This window comes from Lytechinus pictus, chromosome 3, assembly GCF_037042905.1.
Source record: "Lytechinus pictus isolate F3 Inbred chromosome 3, Lp3.0, whole genome shotgun sequence".
Lineage (NCBI taxonomy): Eukaryota > Metazoa > Echinodermata > Echinoidea > Temnopleuroida > Toxopneustidae > Lytechinus > Lytechinus pictus.
In genome coordinates this window covers 14569003-14590217 of record NC_087247.1, presented here as the reverse complement: position 1 = coordinate 14590217, position 21215 = coordinate 14569003, and the positions used below count along the sequence as shown (strand labels likewise).

Genomic DNA, 21215 nt, shown 5'->3' with positions numbered 1-21215 from the left:
CTTCATTGTCAAATCTATAAAAAATGAAATATTGTATAATTCAAACAATAAAAACATAGTGAGTGAGGGTCTGAGGGACATCATCGACTGTCACATTTGAGTTGTGCATATATCACTGTTTTGTGAAAAATAAGCAAAACTTTAAAATGTCATAACTTTCTTATTTTACATCCAATTTTGATGAAATTTTCAGCATTTCGCTAGTTTGATTTTTCTCTATGATTCAAATCAACATTTTTGTGGGTACGTGGACTTGACCTTTAGGCCTAATACAAATGGGGAAGCTGCTCGCATATGACTTCACAAATGAAAAAAAAAATCTGATAACTTTTTAAATCTTTGATAGGTTTTCCTAAAACTACCAATATTGTAATTATTTTTGTGTTGTTTTTACAAGAAACCTTTCGTCGTGAGCCTCACCTTTCGAACGGGGCTCCATATTAATGTTTATGATGGATCGAGTTTTTTGGGGTGCTTTACAATGGCCGGTCGAGTTGGGCACTGTATGTTAACCGGATCGATCTCGCAGAGACAAGCCGAGCGAAGCCGAAGGAAATCAGTCGGGGGAAATTGCCTTACAAATGCATAGTTTCTGAGCTGTACCACTCACTTTTACAATTCATAGTGAGTATATTTAATAGATACACGAGAGCGTAATGAGTTTTATACGAAAGGATGAATGAGCCCTGAGTTGAATTTTACAAGTATTGTCACTGGTATTCTCGCACATTGTTACAGTCAACTCATGACTGTAGCTGGCGAATGAGTTCATGTGCAATTCGGTATGAGCTATCACGAAAATGTGCTTTCTCTTACTCGTTTTGTGTATATGAGTCGCACATGCAAATTGTCCTAAGGCATCCTGTGAGAGTCAATGTTCTGAAAAACACTAATATCTATGTCATGTCAGTGTCTGAATGTGATGACTTAAGAAAACTGTGTGAATTTTAAATGAAGGGCTGTCGCCCAGGGCCAGGGCAGACATGTTAAGCTTTTCTGCAATATCTTTGTTCAAATTTTCACAAAATTAATTTTCCATGACAATGTCAATGTTACTTTTGATTTAAAATCTAAATCTGATTTAGATTCTAATGTCAATGAATCCCCATGTTTTGCGGCTGGGATTCGTCAGCCCCCGCCCTCGTTTTCGATATGTAGCGCATCGCATAACTTCTTTAGTCAGTGTGCAAGCTCTGCTAAATTGCGCTGCACCGCATGCGACATGATACCCGGAAGTTGCAGACGCCATTCGCTCCCGCATTATACGCTCGACCCCATGTCGAATGGCGTTAACTTGATTTCTGTACAAATTCAAAGCGGTACACTTTCTCCGTTTTTCCTTTTTTGATTGGTCTTTTTGAAGATCTTTACGATCTTAAATTTGGGAGAATGTTCGCGAACTCGTAACTAAACCACATATTTTTTTCATTTTTAACACATTTTTCAGTGCTGACCCTGCTTCTTAAATCTGAGCTAAGCCGCTGCATGCTCTGGAAATATGGTGCAGATTCTGCATTTTAAAGCCAGAATTGACTTTTAATAAGGGAATTTTTTAGTTTGAAATCGGGACTTTCATGGGGATAGTGCCTGTGTATAACAATGTGTTCGGTGTGTGTTTCGGTGATTGACTGTGCTGGCTTGTAAAATGAGTTTGCCATGTCGGATGGCGGCACATGTCAAATTTCAGGCACGTTACTCTCGTCACGTTAGTAAAATTGTGAGTTTGATATGTTCGTTAGGTGCAGTCTAACCCAGGTGGGCTCGCTGCAGCTTTGCGGTAGCGCCCAATATTGTAAGATGCGTTCGGATATTTGCGACGCAGAGGTACTACAAATTAACCTCTAACACAAAATTATAAAAAAAAGGAAATGATGCACCCAACTCAATTCCATGTATATTCCTTTTCCTGGTCCGTAGGTACTAGTAGTATATACTAATTCAAACTGGTTTAGGGCCTACCCTGAAAAAAAAAGATAAATAGATCAGCGAGCCCACCAGGGTTAGGTGCAGTCTTGTTATGTGTGGGCTACAGGAAACTTCTTTAGGGGTAGGCTAATGCAAAGGTAGCAAGGCAAAGCTTAGGTCTGCATGCTGCATCTGAAATAAATGAACTGGGAGTGGCACTATTGCACAGAGTCACTGACTAACTTGTTTCAGGAGCGTACATGTATGGAAAATATATTACTTTTTCTTGGGTGTAAAGATTGCAAAATATCAGCAATTTTTGAAATTTTGGGAAGTTTTTTCTTTTTTTTAATGGTTACAACTGGTCATGAACATGGGCAATGAGATTTCAATGTTCTGACTACCGGTAAATAGGGATTACATGTACAGTTGAGGCCAGAAATTTACATACACCCAGGAAATTCAAAGAAAAGCTGACACTTGTCAAACATCATAAAATTTACTGTATCTTATAAAATATTTGTGGTATCATGTTGAATTTGATATCAAACAAATGAGTATGTCATGCCCCTTCATCACATTGCTTTGTCATCAGGAGCTGAAAAATATTTAGGCATCATTTTTTCCATAATAATCTTCATATTTTAGACAAATCAAAAATAAAAACTTGACAAAAACATTTCACATTTCAGATTACACTTTTTTGTTCATTGGTGACATATGATAGAAAATGTTGGCCTAATATAAATCATAGATTTGACATTTACATATTTCTATGAAACAATGTTTGAAAATAATAACAAGCAGTATAATACATTTAGCACAAATATTTTTTTCTTCAATGAAAATTCCACCTGAAATATACTTTAATCCCAACGGCATCCCAATTGTGTGATACACTCTTTCATTTGATACCAAATTACTCACGGTAGTATTTATATTTCTGAAGATCTGGTAAATTTTACGATGTTTGGCACGCGACATCATTTCACTGAATTCCATGGGTGTATGTAAATTTTTTAAGCCTCAAGTGTATGAGTAGCTCTTGCTGAAATACTTCATGATTTCTTTGAAAGGTTTCATGGAAAATCAATTTTGCCTGTTTGAATTCCTTGCAGATCATGAGTGGAACGGTAGTAGAGGTGGTAGACATGAAAGTGGAGGAGGAGGTTGAGGAGATTGAGGACCCGATAGAAGAGCCTATAGAACTAGAAGAGCCTGTCAGCAAGAGATCCCTTCGTCAAGACCCACGTACATTGAACAAAGATTATGGTTATATGGATCAAATAAGTAAGCATTACAGACTTATCTGATCCATGTGAAATGACATTGCCTGTATTCTGTAGTCCAGGGGGGTGTTTCACAAAGATTTAATTGTGACTTTTATATCACCGCATTGTTAAAAGCATGATAAGAGGATTTGTGCAACTGCGTATTAATCAAGAGTGCGCGTTATATATACAGACATGCCAGCCGTTACCTTTTTAGAGTATTTGTTCCTCCTTTTTGCTATGAATACGCCAATACTTTTTTGTATGATTTGTTACTGTTTTTTTAATTTCTAATCATGGAGTATGTATTATTCACAGCACGTAAAATTCACTATCTTGTAACTTGTCAGAGATGTAGCGTTGTAATAGGGTTTTTTATTAGCTTAGGGTAGGGTGTATTGTTATATCAAGGGTTTGTTTGTTTGTATTTATTTCCATATAAAAAATGAAATATATAGATGCTCAATTTAACATAATGTACAGATCATATGGAGGATGGCCCATTTCAGCATTATTAATAAAATTCCACTGTTCTTCCATGGGGTCCTTTAAAACGTAAATACATGCAAAAACAAATATATATATACAAAAATAAACCCAAAACTTAATTGAATGCATGACAAGAAAGAAAAAAAAGGGTTGAAGTTAGTCATTTGATTAGTGTGTGGAATTTATAGCGGAGCACATGTTACTGTCGTGAGCAATTGTCATGGAACCGTACTTGCAGGAAATTCTTTAATGTCTATATTTTTCAGACTCACTCTTCCCAATTGTCCCTCTTTCCTTTGTTTCAGGATTGGTGTTGGTGGGAATATATTGCCATATCTTGGTTGCAGATAATGCCCCCCCCCAAAAAAAAAAAAAAAAAAAAAAAAAAAAAATTCCCATCTCTAATTTTTCATTGCTTTCCCCCATTTCAGTGGAAAGACAGGGTATAGACGATCAGCTGATAGAAGAAGTCAAGAAGAACCCTTGCATTTATGATCCTGCACACATGTATGCCCGAGATTCCTTCCTCAAAGAAACCACATGGAGACAGATTGCATCAACCCTCAATGTAGCCCGTAAGTAGTAGCCTTGGTATACCATATCGGGTCTGGGCCCCGAACCTAGGGTACATTTCCGAAATCAAAGCAGTTGAGGTGCTGTGGCTTAGTGGTCTAAAGGCGACCGCACCCCTTACGACTGGTCTGCGACCCGATTTCAGAATAAAATGCAGTAGAATTTGATGCTAATATTGAGACTTGGAATATCTTCCTGTGTAATGTTCTAAATCATCGTACGAATACCTATGATCAAATTTGTGACTATGCTATCATCCTTCTTAAAATAAAAGCGAATTTAATATCTAGTCGTAATGCCATCATAGCAGTCGTACGATTGGCTACGATTTGAAACTAATTTGGACTTTACTCCAAAATAAGGGCTTGCAATCCTCCAAAATGGTTATAATATTATTATTTCAATTAATTTTAACCTCAAATAAAATGATATGTTACATTCACATCTTCAGAAAATGAGCGAAAATGCGATTTGTTCCAAAATCGGATCGCGAACAGTCTTCAGGTGTGCGGTGGCCTTAAGATGCCTGACTGGATTTTATAAAAATCGATCATCGTCAACTGCAATTACCTCCATGTGAAAGGCATTTAATCGATAGTGCTCTATTCATTGTTCTGATTTTGGTCTGTATCAATTTTCAGGTTTCCTTCCCCCCCCCACCACCTTTTGGTTTTTGTCTCGCCTGCAGAGAGTACCAAAGTGATGATGCCCCCCCAAACTTTTTTTTGCATTTCAGCGTTTTGATACCATATTCTGGTACTCCTGGTAGAGCATGATGAAAAACCCCCACTTCCAAAAATTGGTGAGAATGGGTCCATGGGGGCCTGAGATATGACCTCATGAATACAATTATCCCCATTGCAGTCAATGTATTATTGGCCTGGTTGCTAACATTTGTTGGGGGTATTTGTTGAATTACCATTGTAACTTTGATTGTTTATGGAGCTAGTTCATAAAACTTGGACATAAGAGTAATCAAGAATCATTTAACATCATGTGCAAGGTCATTTAAGGTCAATGAACTTTGGCCATGTTGAGGGTAATTGTTGCATTGCCATCATAACTTTGAAAGTTTATGGACATTGTAGTAAATGAAATGTGGATATCAGCAGTGCTGACATATTGAATCGCGTAATACAGGCAAGACTGCCAGAGGCGCTCCCCCCTTTTTTTTAAAATAGATTTTATTGTGTATTCCATACGGTAGCACTGCTTCATTGACATTTGCATTCCTGCCTGTTATATTTTCAGCTGAATATTGCAAACTTCGATGGAAGAGCCTGAGGGATCGCTACGTGAAAACTCAGAAAGAGGAGAGAAGGAGGAGAGAGAGCGGCATCCACAAGTTGTCCAAGCCGTACAGATATGCCAAACAGCTTGCTTTCCTGAGGAACTTCTCAAGAGGGATCAACAACTATGAGTATGTAGAGAGATCTTGCGTTTGCTCCTATAAAGGCCACCGCACACCTTACGATTGGTCTGCGACCCGATTTTGGAATAAAACTTTGGAATAGAATTTGTTGCTAATACAGTATATTGAGACATGGAATATCTTGCTTTGTAATGTTCTAAGTCACCATACGAATACCTGTATCAAAATATGTGACTATGCTATAGTCCTTATTAGAATACTGTATAAAGCGAATTCAATATCGAGTCGTAATGACGTCATAGCAGTCGTACGATTGGCTACGATTTTTTAATTAATTTAATATTATTCATATTTAATTTACTCAAAAATATAGGCTTGCAATCATCCAAAATTGTTATATTAGTATTCTTTCAGCTAATTTGATCCTGTAATAAAAAGATACTTTTCATTAACATTTTCAGAAAATGAGCAAAATGCGATTGTTACAAATTAGGATCGTGGACCAGTCGCAAGGTGTGCGGTCGCCTTAATAATGAACTATTTTGTAATTATGATTTTGCGCATTATGAGAAGATGAAGTTCATTGGCCGTAAACTGGAATTGTGCTTTTTGTATCGCTGATATGAGCATGATTATTAACAGATATTCATGCCATCCCATTCAAAGAAGAACAACATAGTGATCAGTCATGTTTGTTATTTGGCTACGGGTCAAATGATAGCCAAAAGTGGACGATGTTTTCCAGTTGTTACAGGACAAGTCCACCCTAACAAAAAGTTGATTTGAGCAAAGAGAGAAAAATCCAACAAGCATAACACTGAAAATTTCATCAAAATCAGAGGTAAAAATGGAAAGTTATGACATTTTAAAGTTTTGCTTGATTTCACAAAACAGTTACATGCACATCTTGGTCGGTATGCAAATGAGGGGACTGATGATGTCATTCTCTATTTTTTTTGTATTTTATTATATGAAATATGAAATGTTCTAATTTTCTCCTCATTGGAAGGTGAAACAAGTTTGCTTCCTTCATGAACATGGGGAACTACAATTGTTTGAACATTTTGTGGTTCAGTCAAGTTGGTCCTTATTGTCAAATCTGTAAGAATTAAATATTGTATAATTCAAACAAGAGAAACAAAAGAAATAGTGAGTGAGGGACATCATCGACTCTTTCATTTGCATGTTGCTGAGTTGTGCATGTAACTGTTTTGGGAAAAATAAGCAAAACTTTAAAATGTCATAACTTTCTTATATTATATCCAATTTTGATAAAATGTTTAGCGATATTCTTGTTTGATTTTTCTCTATTGATTCAAATAAAATATTTTCCTGGGGTGGCCTTAATAGAATACCTAATAGGATACTTAAAAGATTAGTTTTAAAAATCTTTTATATATTTGAAAACAATTTTTCTTTCTATCTTCTTTCAGTGAAATGTCAGCTATGATTGCATATGGCAATGGTGACGTTCCAAGTGAACATCCTGATTCGGGACATGAGATTGAAGAAGACGAGGGTAGCAGTGGAACTATAGAACAGGGATGGGCTGCGGCCGAGGGTTATATGTCCTCACCCTCTTCTTCTCATCACACTAGCAATGACCATCACATCACAAACAATGTCAAGGAACAGAGCTCCCATAAGAGAAAAACCTTGGCGATACCTGCCAATGATTATGTGATGAACTACCTTGGCATGGAAGGAGAAAATGGCCCTCCCGCGAAACGGTCGGCGCAGTCGCAGCCTTCGCCCTCGACCTCCGATGATCGGGGTACACTGAACCACGCACCCTTGGTTGGGGAAGACCCGGAACAATCCTATGACGAAGTATTTCATTTCCTCGTGAGCCTTGCACCGGCCATGAGGAGACTTTCAGCTCAAAAACAGTCCCTGGCAAGGATTAAGATTCAGACTGTACTCCATGAACTTGAATTTAGTTGAATGTGATCAATATTTTGACAGATGTTACTATGCTCTTCAAGCTGCGGTACATAGACTTCATTCGTTTGGAACTGACAAGATCTACTACTATACAGAAGAACGTAAAGCATGGATGTTTGAGAAGCAGACACAACGCTGTATTTGATCAACCACATTAGCTCTTTGACATCTCAGTTTCTTGTCAGCCTGTACTTGCCTTGTATATGATTTCTTCAAAGACAACAACTCCTGTGACGCCTCAATGGCAACAATGTAGGGTAGTATTGCTTCTGTTGATTGACAGATTTGAACAATGCCCTTCTTGGCAAGAATACCAGCTAGGTGAAGAAGAAACATTCCAGTTGCCATGGCACACCTAGCTTTTGGACCCTGATGAACCATTCATGTTTAGAAAACCAACCTGTCATTCCCTCTTCAGTCCACATAGATAGTGACAGAGATAATTCCTTTAAGATTGCCTTTAAGGTTGCATAATTGACAGGACTTCAAGATACTGAAACCTGATGGTTATCATGGTCTGTCCCTTCCTTCTCAGTCCCTCCCCACTCAAAGAATGACAGACATGATTCCTCAAGAATTCCTGTGAGGTTGCAGATTCTGCAATCTCCATTGTAGTCCAAACACTGAATTCCATAGTCATTAGGGAGGTCCCAGCCAATAAGATAAGGTAATTCCACTCCCTTGTCATAAATAGTTTTTTGTTATACATTCATCCTTATTTTTCTCTCATGAGTTCATTGACAATTTGAATTTTTCTTTGAAGTTGCAATTCATTATTTTGATTAATTATTCATCATTTCAAATGTTGTGAACCCTGTAGACAAGAGTATGTGTTTACTGGCCTAGCATGACATCCTTCAGATACAGTGTGACAAAGCTCATCAACATTTTGTTTATGGTGTTTACGAATATGGCAGGACAAATCATCTCACTAATGAAAGTGCACTATATGAATGATCCAAAATTGAACAAACAAACTCATATAAGAATTCTTTTCTGATGTCATGGCTTAATTCAAGAATTATGTTGAGTGATAACTTGACATTTTGTTGCCACTGTGGACTGATATTTGGCCAGCTGTTTCATTTTTCCTTAAATTTCTCAATAAAATTTGATTAAATCTGTTTTTCGGTTTGCCCTGCAACAAAAGAAAGTGGCTTTACCTCTGCAACAGGTTTTCTGTGACACCTCGTATCCCATTGAGCTTTGTAAACAACAATGCCAATGAGCTTTGTCTTGCAACATTTGAATGAGTCTTAACACTGACCTTGGAGCCCGTGACACCAAGGTGCAATCATCGTACAGTACATTTTTCTACGATTGATTGCATTGACTACAATGTACAATCAATCAAGAAAATCAATTGTACGATTAATCGCTCACCTTTTGTGTTACAGAACACTGGAGAGCATTTCATAAACATCTGCTATCCAATAAGTTGTCAGACTTGAAAACTTTCCTTGGTTTTTGAATGGCTGAGGGGCACAAGTATCCTACTGTTACCCTGATAGCTGTCAAATGAAAAAGCCTTTATTAGATAAAACATCCAACACATCCTTTCATGAAAGGCTCTCACTGTTGGGTCATGTGTTTGTAGCTAGACCGCTTTCCACCTAGTCTTGTCTGCAGGCTTCATGATGACGTACAATCTTTAGGCAACTTGTCAAAAGTCTGCTGTGTCTACTAGCAGGAATTATGCTATATCGCACTCATTCAATGAACAAGGTTATGATATAACCTTGTTCTCTGTTACTGCTCCCTTTGTTGTGAAATAAGGCTGGCAATGTCCGGCTTATTTTCTCTTGTTCTTGGGACAAATACTTGATATTTTTTACACTGTCAGTTTCCATTACAGCTATTCATCATATATATAACTTGGCTCATAAGTAAATTGAATTCTTTTAATTATTTTTTCTACATTAAAAATAGAGATTGAAAAATGACAATTTTCTTGCAATTTTACTTTCCACCAATAGAGGGCGTGCAAAACAATATGCAAAAAATTCAGTTATTGAGCACTCTGGTGACTACAAAAATGATTCCCAAGTTACTAATGAAAAATAAATTGCAACTGTATGAAAATAAGTATTTTTGGTCACAAAAGTGATATTTTATTGATTTTTTTAAGTTTGTACTGCATTGGCATGTACCATAGATCTACATGTAGATTCCCCACAGGCAGGGTGGTTGCAGTGAGCAAGTGCTATATCGATGCTATGCATTTTTTTCAATGTCGCTTTCCTGCAGTCGCCAGTGTTATGTCTATGGTGACTGTGATGATTTGGAATGAAAAGCTATTTGCAGGGTTCCTACAGTAAAGATGTGAATCTGACTTTGACAAGTTGCCTTATACAGTTTTGATTTGTAATTGATTTTTTTATCATCTTTACCATATCTGCCAGTTGGTGTCTTACTAGATAGTCTGTATTTTAGAGAATAGAGGACAGAAATCTCAAACATGAGTTTCTAATAATCTTATCTTAGAAATGAAAAGGAAATTTTAGGAATATTATTTTTTATTTGTATAAAATTTTCACTATCAATTTGAGGCTGGCAGATATGCAGTTGACATAAGTTTCTTTCATTACAAATTTGGTCAATTTCAAATCACATTTTAAAATTTTTTATTGCATTTCCATCAGTGTTTTGGATATTTATTGAGTTTTATTCATTGTTTGTGGTTTTGTTTTTCTTGTTTTGTTTGCTTAATTTTAATTGTTCAAGGTTCTTTACTAACTAGTTGGTGCTAATATTCTGCCAAACTGGAGAATTAATTTACTCAATGCAATTTTTATGCCAATAATGAACACTTATTTGCAGTTTTTTACCAAAATCTTCAACTCTCCATCTGCCTGTTGCAGAAAAGTCAACGAAATACCGTTGGGTGTTTCATGAAACAATTTTCTGTGATTTTCACTGATAAATTTGCTCTCGACCAATCAAATGCAAGGATTTCAGTCGATGAAAATTGCTTACTGTTTGTTTCATGAAATAATCTCCTATTTTTCCATTCAAAAACGTGGTTTGAATCCATGAACTACGTTATTACTAGTGGGTGTGTCACAAATATTTAGAGGTCAAGTCCATCCCAGAAAATGTTTGATCTGAATGAATAGAGAAAAATTAAACTAGTGTAACAATGAACATTTCATCAAAATGGGATGTAAATTAAGAAAGTTATGACATTTTAAAGTTTCGCTTATTTTTTACCAAACAGTGATATGCAAAACTCAGTGACATGCAAATGAGACAGTCGATGATGTCCCTCACTATTTCTTTCGTTTTTTATTGTTTGAATTGTACAATATTTTATTTTTTACACATTTGACAAGGACCAACTTGAATGAATCACAATAGTATTAAACAATGCTAATTCCACATATTCAGGGAGGAATTTATCATGGTTTCACTTGACAAAGAGGAGAAAATTAGAATATTTCATATAATAAAATACAAAAGAAATAGTGAGTGGATGATGTCATCAGTCTCCTCATTTGCATACCAAACAGGATGTGCATATAACTGTTTTGTGAAATTAAGCGAAACTTTAATATGTCATAACTTTCTTATTTTACGTCCGTTTTGATGAAATTTTCAGTGTTATGCTTCTTGGATTTTTCTCTTATTCAAATCAACTTTTGTTGGCGTGGACTTGTCCTTTAAATGCGACTTAAGAGCGTTCGCACTTAAATTTCAGTAATGCGGGATACATAACCCATCACCGCATTAGTCAGATCATGCGCACGGGACGTGCACTACCACATATCCATCGATCAGATTATGTGTTATATAACGCGTGCATGTTGGCGTTTACGCATGACCCTAATGGGGTGTTGCAAGAAACTTGCCATTGATCGCAAGTCCATTTCAGGTCTCAAAATCAATTGAAAGACATGCATTTCATTGCCAATTTGCAATAGATTGGTGGTCTGCTTCTTGCATCGACAAAATCAATTGAATTGCTTTATTCAAAATTGATCTATCTCTTGTAAATGTGCTTCTGAAATTTGCAGTTGATTACAAATATTTTTTTTGCAACACCCCTTTGCATGTACGTCACACTTTAATTTTTGTGAAACGCCCCCCTGGTCCTATATGACTTCACTCACAAATGGTGACCCTTTTTTAGATTCAGATTCAGATACAGTTAAAATCCAATCTATGTAGATTAAAATCCTAATTTTTAACAAGAATGGAAAGTCTTGATACTTCCAAACTTCAATTAAAACTTGAAAAATGTGGGTTGCCGTATTAAGCATGAGAAACGGTCACCAGTAATAAGCAGAGTATGGCTTTCAAGTTCTTGAACAAGCTTGACATCCCAATGTGGCGGTGCTGTTGGTAAGCAAACCTTTCCAAGAGTTTTATTTTTTATACTTGTGTTATTCTAAAAATTTGTAATAAATTTATATATATGTACATGTATCTTTGTAGAAAATAACACACAGATATCACCATTAGCTGTGAGAACACAATGCATGACATGTTTTAAAAATCACAAGATAATCAATGCTCCCATAGGAATTCTCAGAATGAATAGTATTTTTCTCTGACCCAAGCTATGCTTGGTTAAGCAATATGATACAAACTATTCCAAGTAAATGATTAACTGTATCTCAATAGTACCGAAGTGACAATGTCACAAAAAAACTTTCTTCGCATTTCAGCGTTTTTGATACCATATCATGGTAGAGCATGATGAAAAACCCCCACTACCAAAATTTTGTAGGAATAGGTGATAGGTCAATTGGGCCTTGGATATGACCTCAAGAATACATAATTAGCCCCATTGAAGTCAATGTATTCATGAGGTCATATCTTGTGGTCCCATGCACCGATTCCTACCAAATTTGGGTTGTGGGGTTTTTCATCATGCTCTACCAATATATGGTTTAAAATATGCTGACGTGCAACAATGGAAAATTGTTGACGTCACACTTCTGTAATCTGTGTTGCAAAGGAATGGAAAATGAAATATTTGAAAAATTTGGCAACATCCTGCTCTATGAATTCTGAATTTAGTTGAATTACAATTATATGTGGCAGGTGTTTATAAAGTTACATTGTTTTATTGATCAATGATCAAGTTCCCATACAATGAGATTCTCAGATTTTAATATTGACTGAAAATTATGAATTTGAGATTGAAATGTTGAATTTTATTGCAATTTTCATGGATATTTTATATTTTTCATTCTTTTTAAATAACTTATTATTATAATTATATTTCTTTAATAACTGATCACTTCATTTCATAGAGTCATAATGCACTATGAACGATTTTGAGCAAGTGTGAAATAAGAGGTCATTGCCACTACATGTTTTGTCTATTTTGCCCTATCACATGTAGCGATGGTAAAATACCTTTGTGACATCACAATGACCTTACATTCATGCACCAGCAGTAAAACAAGCATCGACTGGAGAGCATTTAAGAAGCGAAAGCCTTAAATTAAAAAAAAAAAATTCTTGTATAGGATTGTAAGTAGTGGTTCTTTCGTTTATAAAACATTACTTCTTGATTTCAGGTGATAGGTAAACTATCACTTCCTCAATCAAATCACTTTTGTCAAATCAATCTCTGTTGAATATTTTTCTCTCTCTGAAATAACGGCAATTTTAAGGATGAATATATTCAAATAACTGGAATAATGATGATGATCCGGTATTTATGAGGCGTAAACGTAGTAACTCATTGCTTTTCAGATTAGTATTACCCCAGTCATCGGATTCAGTCTGTCTTGCCTGCATACATTGTATGCACATTCTTCACTCCCTGGGTAGTATTCCAGCCGGTTGTTGTGGGAGGCACTCATCATGCTGGGTTGATACAATGACTTGGCACCCTACTCCTTACCAGGTAACCATTAGAAATAAGTTAGAGTGGGCCCAGTTACAAATAAATGCAGTGCAATTTGGCATGGCTTTATTTCTATGGCAAGCATTTTACAATCAATTGTAAATAAGAATTGTCTCTTTGTATCAAAGGGCCCGGGAAGTTTGAGTAACCTGTGTCTTATGGTTGGAAGCTTTATCAGTGCAAGGTGTAAACATTATAACTTGCTTTATTTTGTATATGAATGTTTCGTGTAAATAATATCTATTCATGTTAAAAAGGAATTAAAAAAATCATCTTTAAAACCAGCTGGATTGATGATGAAAATTGTCAATGTTGTGGGTATGATGATTTTAAAAGATGACTTTGAAAAAAGTTTACACATGTGTATTTTAGTTTTAACAAATTATAGCCCTACACAGTCACAAAGTTTAACATTTGGGTAGAAGGTGCTGTTCATTGGCATACCAGGAAAACATGGGCAATAATTTTCTGTCAAGCTCTATAAAAAAAAAGGTGATACTAGTATGTCATCACCAATTGTGGTAGCACCTGCCCATCTTAAATTTCTGGACAAGCATTTTTTCCTCTCTCAAAACAGGAATTGATTAGAAGAGAACATGAGAAGAAGCCAGAATAGGCAGAAAGATTGAAAAAAATGTGAAGAGAGAGAAAGAGAAAGAGAAAGAAAGAAAGGAAAGGGATACAAGAGAGGAGGGGGATACTAGAGAGAGAGAGGGGAGAGAAAGGGAAGAGAGGGGAAAGAGTATGGAATAGGGAGAAAGGGAGTAAAATAAGAGATGAAGAGAGAGGGAGAGAAAGAGGGGTGAGATAATACAAATGAAAAGAATAGGGGAGGGATTATGAATTCAATGAGAGCAAACGTAAATTTCAGACGTACAACTATGTATAAATGAAAATTATGGACCACATGATTTTGGTAGAAAAATTGATAAATGCTGATTGACAAATATAATTTTGGCATGATATTTTTGCAAGGTGACAGGTCTGTTTCCAAGCAATAATATAACATGCTCCAACATTTCCTTTATCCTTGTTGGTAGTTTTTAATGAGCTGGCTTTCAGCATAGATTTTATTTATTTTAGAAAGTTTAGTTTGCATAAACCTATGAGATTAAGGTCGACAATATAGTTTGATTTGTACCCTTTGTGCCTGAAATGCCGGAAAACTGGTCACAGGTAAACTTTGAAAATATCCATAATGCCTGAATGCCACTCTGAAGCTGTGTTAATTATAAACAAAGATACTAAATGTCAAGTGATCTTTTCGAAACGATGTCATCTTTGGGATAATGATAATACTAATCAAATTTATATAGCGCTTTTTTCAGAGGATACAAAGCGCTGTTCATGGCATAAGACAAGTTAAGGTTTATGGTTATATAGCAGAGCTGCCAACCATTACGTTTTTGCCGTAATCATTACGTGTTTTCATTCAAATTACGGCATTATGGTTTTTCTTTTCAAATTACGTTTTTTGACAATTTTGATAATGTGTGTACATAATTGTATGTATGTGGAGTGCGTGTTGAGCCCGAGATGAGCCTGGTACTTGCGCGTGCGTAGTCGCCCGCCGGCCGGTTTTCCAACGCACTTTAATAATTTGATAGCGTGCACGTACATATACGTTAGTTGAATATGCGAGCGGCATGCATGGTACGAATCGCGATGTATAGCGACTGGTAAATACGTCTGTAAGGATGATGACGTCATCCAAGATGGCAACTTACGATGACAAACGAAATGATCGAGGATGATTATGTTTTGATCATCATTTGAAAGGAAATAACAATAACTGCGGTCTAAGGTACGATATTTCTGAATTTTATATATTTTATCTTAAATTTGCATGTAATTTCTTTCCTATAAAGTGATGTCGTATGTACAAAAAAACGATCCGAAAATCAGATTTCCGCCGAATGTTAGATCTAACGTTACTGCTAATACGTTGTCTTTACGCACGGGCCAACACTCTTCAGGTGAGTGGAGCCAACGTTTGTTCTTGCAGCGCAGAGCGAGGAGTACGATGAATTGGGTAGGGTAATTCCCCAAATGTAGTAAGAGAAGAGTCCATTTGTAATGGAGGGGATTTGGAGGTTTGAGGGAAATTATTATTCCATTTGCAAAATTTTACAAAAATACTCATCATATATATTAAAGATTGAATCATCAAAAGATATTTTTCATATACTTTAAAATTAATTGTAGTGATAAAGAAATGAAATTTTGAGGCTATTTTCTTGAATTGATTATCAATTCCCTTCGGATAACGGTACTGTCTGGTTAATTTTCATCAACTCGTATCAAACAAATACGATGAATTCGGCTTTGAAAAGACCTGGAAAGCTCTTCATTGTCCCCTGAAGTAATAATTCTGGGTGATATTCAACATTTATTGATAGTTTCACATGATTTATACTAGAGAGATGTCCTACTGCCTTTGGAATTCATTAAAAAAGTCGGCACTTTAGCATTCAGTTTAGCAGGAATGGGAAGATTTCTTCCCCGGTTCTGGCGGCCTAGATGTCTGCTCTAGTGCTGTCACTGCTGGGGATGATTGAGTGTGCGTGCAGTGTGATTGAGGCTGAGCTGTGCACATCGTGAAGTGATTTACGATGGGACTTTTGTGGAATGATTTCAACTTCTTAATCTTATCTATAGATCTATTTGAATTTTAGATTAGATTGATTTATGAATAATTTTTCTATATTTGTTGAATGTTACATGTACACTTCCATTTTATGACACTTTATGGCAAAAACAATTTAACTTGGGAAGAGAAGTCTGAATTGATGTCAACTTTTTTTTTAATTTCTCTTAGTCTACAATTTGGTAGTTTTGTCAGGAAACTCAACATAAAACAATGAATTATTTTAGAAGTGGAAAGGAAGCCCCAGAAAAATGGAGCCCTAAAAATGTTCACCAGAACTGATTTTGGTGCCCCTGAAAGAATTTTTTCTCGACAGATCTTCACTTTGATAAGTGCCGGAGTAGGTTGCACTACAAAATGAAAGGCCTAGCTACTTGTCATTTTTAGAAAAATTTGCCTAGGTGCCCATTTGACTAGAATAAAAGTGGCCTTCATGCCCTTTAGAATGGCCTTGATACCCCTTGAAATTTTGGGGCATTCAAGGCCACTTTGCCGGTTGCCCAAAGCTGAAAGTGCCCATTTAAAAATGGCCTTGCCCCTCTTAATTCTTAATTCAAGCCCTGCTACTGACTTAATTAAAGTTGGTAGATTATATCAAACGGCCCAAGACTAAGGGTCCAATTTGTAACACTCCGTTACTTAGCCCAGACTAGGCCTAGAGATTAACTTTTTTTAAATTGTTCACTGCATACATACTTTTTGCATTGGATGTTTGTCGTGTGTGGTTTTAAGGTTCGTTTTAACACATTCCTTTTTTTTGTTGGAAATTCCTTTTTTTGGCCATAATGATTCCTTTTTTTGCTTGCACAAGGTTGGCAGCTCTGATATAGGTGTGTTTTAAGATGTTTTTTGAAGAGGTCAAGAGAAGAGAAGAGATTTAGTCTATATTGGCTGCAATACCAGGGAATAATTATCCTGATATCGCTTCGCAATTTGCTCCACATTTTTGAAAGACTGCTATGCATAAAGTCTTTTGTATAGCATATTTTTACATGGGACTGTACATTACTTAGTTAAGAGCTTTTCTCTTATGACCAAAAATGCTATTCAAATTTGTAAAGAAAGATTATTCCCTGAGTACACATCTGCTGACAATTCTGAGTAAGCAATTGATAAATCGTGGCCCCGTTTATAAAGAGTTACGATTGATCCAATCAATGGAAATCCATGATTGTCATAATTTTTTCTACAGGAAATTTGCACAATGTCCTTTGTAAACAAAGAGAAGCACAGTGAATTTTCAAGAAAACAATGAATACATGAATATGCATCATAGCTGGAAAATAATAGATGATGACATTGCTGGCCGTCCATAGTTGTGATTGATCGGATCAATGGTAACTCTTTGTAAGATGGGGCCCTGAAATCAGTCAAAGCAGTGATTTTGAGGATTAAACAGACACTAAAATTAAGATAATGCCAGCACCAGTGGAGGAAGATGCCGCTGGGATTCTTAATCATGGGAATAGGAGATTATTCATTCTTCATTTTGCAAATATCCTTGGTATGCACAAATAATTCATGATGAGGGTCACAACTGTCCCAATTCAGGGTTCAAGGGGTTAAAGGCTTGCATGAAAATATCGCTTGCTGCCATTATGTAAGATTAACTTAAAGATGCTATTTCAAGAATTAGGAGGCACTTGGTTTCTTTCTATTGAATAATTGTCGTTTAGAAACCTGAAAATAAGTAATTTGTGGGCAAGGAAATTTGTAGATTACCTTGCAATTACAATTAAATATTTGATTAACACACTAAAACCTGAAGTAATGATTCTGTTCAAAGTAAAGCTTACGATGAAACTCAAGGTGTGATCTGCAGCATTGTGTACTTCGCCCTCTTGTGGTCATTTTGTTACGGTGCTATGTAGTTTGTGCCAACTTCAGTCTGTGAAATGTGTAAGGTGAACGTCGAAATAGGCCATCTGTATGTTGTAGAATAGGTACGGTAAAATTAAGGCAGGAGAAGAAAATGCATTTATATGCTTGTACATCTACAATGCTAAAGCCAGGAAGAGAACAGTGAATGCTAGGCTTGCTATATAGTCTTATATGTTGGTCTAAATACAGAACAATGAAATTTATTTAGCACAGCTTTTGTATGGAATATATTCAGCTGTGCTTGCGAAGAGCTCTTTCTGAAATTGATTCTATAAAGCACTTTCTTAAAAACTGAAGAGTTATTTTGAAAATATTTTGCGATAGAGGGGTCTCTTAGGTCAGTTGACTTGCCAAGCCATACTTTGGTGGGACAGTAAGGGCAAATGTATGATTGCGCAAGAGGCGCAATTGTATGTTCAATTTATACTTGTGCATCAGCAATATGCCTTATTTATGGCTAATTCAAATATGCTTACAGAAGTTAAAACCTCTACCTTGGTTTTAGCTTTGTGGATAAATGAATATTTAATTCAGAGATAAAAGAGAAATTTAGGAAACCTTGTTTTTGATGGGTAAACCTACTCTTCCCCATCTTATTGTTGAATTAAAATTTCAAAATTCAACTGTCATTTTTCTTATATCTCAAAAAATATATTTCACTAAGTGTAGCTCCTTGCATTGAATTCCTGCAAAATAAATGTGGCAGATTGCCAAGTTAAGTTGGAAAGCTATATCTTTTCCTTATAGTTAGGCAAATATGTCATTGATGGAAATTAGTAAAGAATGGAAATACATACTCTGTGTATCGGTCATTGCAGGTTTAGCTTGCCTGCAGATGAGCACGTTGCCCCAATCTTCTGAAGATCTGAAAGTAGTCTTGCCAAGTTTTCGTGACGGATTTGAAAGTCATGTGTGTTACAGAAAATGAACTATATAGCATGAATTCTATATAATTTTGATGTAATACGTTCTCAATATTGTTATTTGTAGTAATAGAGGCATGCTTTGTTTATTACTATCATAATTGGTAGTATAATGCTAAGAATAAAATGATTCTTGGGATTAACAACTGTTGCTAACTACTGCTACTACTACGACTTCTACTACTGCTGCTACTACTACTACTACTACTACTACTACTACTACTACTACTACTACTACTACTACTACTACTACTACTACTACTACTTCTACTGCTACTACTACGACTTCTACTTCTGCTGCTGCTACTACTACTACTACTACTACTACTACTACTACTACTACTACTACTACTACTACTACTACTACTACTACTACTACTACTACTACTACTACTACTACTACTACTACTACTACTACTACTACTACTACTACTACTGCTACTACTGCTACTATGACTACTACTACTACTACTACTACTACTACTTCTACTACTACTACTACTGCTGCTGCTACTACTGCTACTACAACAACAACAACTACTACTACTACTACTACTACTACTACTACTACTACTACTACTACTACTACTACTACTACTACTACTACTACTACTACTACGACTACTACTACTACTACTACTACTACTACTACTTCTACTGCTACTACAACAACAACAACTACTACTACTACTACTACTACTACTACTACTACTACTACTACTACTACTACTACTACTACTACTACTACTGCTACCCCTACTGCTACCCCTACTACCACCCCTACTACTTCTACTACTACTACTACTACTACTACTGCTACTACTGCTACTATGACTACTACTACTACTACTACTACTACTACTACTACTACTACTAATACTGCTACTACTACTACTACTACTACTACTGCTACCACTTCTTCTACAATTATTCCTACTGCTACTACATGCACTGCTACCAGTAATTCTATTTCTACTACTTCTTGTACTGGTACTGAAATTGATATTAGAAAGAATATTATTAACAAGCAGTAGTAGAGTAGTTGTTGAAGAAACTAGTAATAGTAATAGTCATAGACTTTGTAGTAGTAGTAGTAGTAGTAGTAGTATTTCGAAGAGGAGGAGTAGCAGCAGTAGTGGGAGTAGTAGTAATAATATTAGCAGTAATAGGTAGTAATAGTATTTATTATGCTTAGTTGTTGAATATTGTATTTAGTTTATTTCTTCGGTGAACTCGGTGGCATAAGTCGCCATTTTATAGAATCACCATCCAAATAATTTTGAATATGAGTTACTTTCCCTCTACTGGGTGACCTCTTTCTATACATTTCTGCCATTAATTCACATTTCGGTAAATTTATTCATTAGGGTGTGGACCATACAGGCTTTCACAGTCTGTCAGAATATTACGATTATAACTGATAGTGATCAAGAGGTGAATGGAGAATGAAACGACACAATGACATAATATCAAGTAAGATAATTGCAAACATGTTAATGAAATTGGTATAATTGTTGATTTAAATCTGGACAAACTTCAAAGAGAAGTAAGGGCAAGAGGGGAAAGGAAGGGCAGTTCGCTGGTGACATGGAAAGGTGTTACTCTTTGGACGCCCATGATAATATCAAATCTATAGACAGACATGCTGATATAACTGTAGGTTTTTATATGTGCATTCATATTACTGAAATTAGTATAGTTGTTTACTTCAATCTGGAAATATAATTGGGGAAAAGGTGAGAGGGAAAAGGAAGGGTTGTTTGCCGTTGTCATAGGAAGGTGTCACTCTTTGAACGCCCATGATAACGATATCAAATATATAGACAGATAACCCTGAAATAAAATTAAAGTTAGATATGTCCATTCATATTATTGAAATCGGTATAATTGTTGATGTTAATCTGGAAATAAACTTCCAAATTGGTGGAATAGGTGAGATGGGAAATGAAGGGCGGGGTCGCGGATGGCATGAAAACCAATTATAGTGGAAAGGTCATGTGATGAGTAAGGTGTGGAGAATATGAAAGAAAAGATAAAAGGGGCTACATATCCTCTCTGGGTCATGGCTTAAGGAGAACATCCATGCACACGCATTACACCCATGAAATGAAGCAGCCCCCCAAGACATGGGGGGGGGGGGGTCGTTCACGCCCGAGTAACGATCCGCCGCGGTGATACACCCACCACATACATTCCCTCGCCTCATCTACATGAGCGCACAGATGCATTTCACGAGGAGTTGGCCATCTAGTATTACTCCTTGGTTAAGATGCCTTTGCTCTCGTGTCCTAGTCCTGTAAATCACGTGATGAAAGGTAAATACTAAGAAAGATAGAAGAGAAATTAAGGG

The 21215-nt window shown here is 36.1% G+C and overlaps 1 protein-coding gene across 1 annotated transcript; it reads left to right on the top strand.

Annotated features, from left to right (window-relative positions):
* Nucleotides 1-464: 464 nt before the first annotated feature.
* Nucleotides 465-13686, top strand: LOC129257771 (uncharacterized). Its single transcript, XM_064096450.1, has 5 exons — nucleotides 465-624; nucleotides 3024-3195; nucleotides 4097-4240; nucleotides 5490-5658; nucleotides 7044-13686. Exons 2-5 carry the CDS (start codon nucleotides 3027-3029, stop codon nucleotides 7552-7554), a joined length of 993 nt encoding a protein of 330 aa, XP_063952520.1. The 5' UTR covers nucleotides 465-624; nucleotides 3024-3026; the 3' UTR covers nucleotides 7555-13686.
* The last annotated feature ends 7529 nt before the right edge of the window (nucleotides 13687-21215 follow it).

Excerpts from the sequence above, each read along its gene's own strand:
- LOC129257771 (XM_064096450.1), top strand. The coding sequence starts at position 3,027 with ATGAGTGGAACGGTAGTAGAGGTGGTAGACATGAAAGTGGAGGAGGAG. Across the intron at positions 4,241-5,489 it reads ATCAACCCTCAATGTAGCCC|CTGAATATTGCAAACTTCGA; the intron begins GTAAGTAGTAGC and ends TTATATTTTCAG. Across the intron at positions 5,659-7,043 it reads AGAGGGATCAACAACTATGA|TGAAATGTCAGCTATGATTG; the intron begins GTATGTAGAGAG and ends ATCTTCTTTCAG.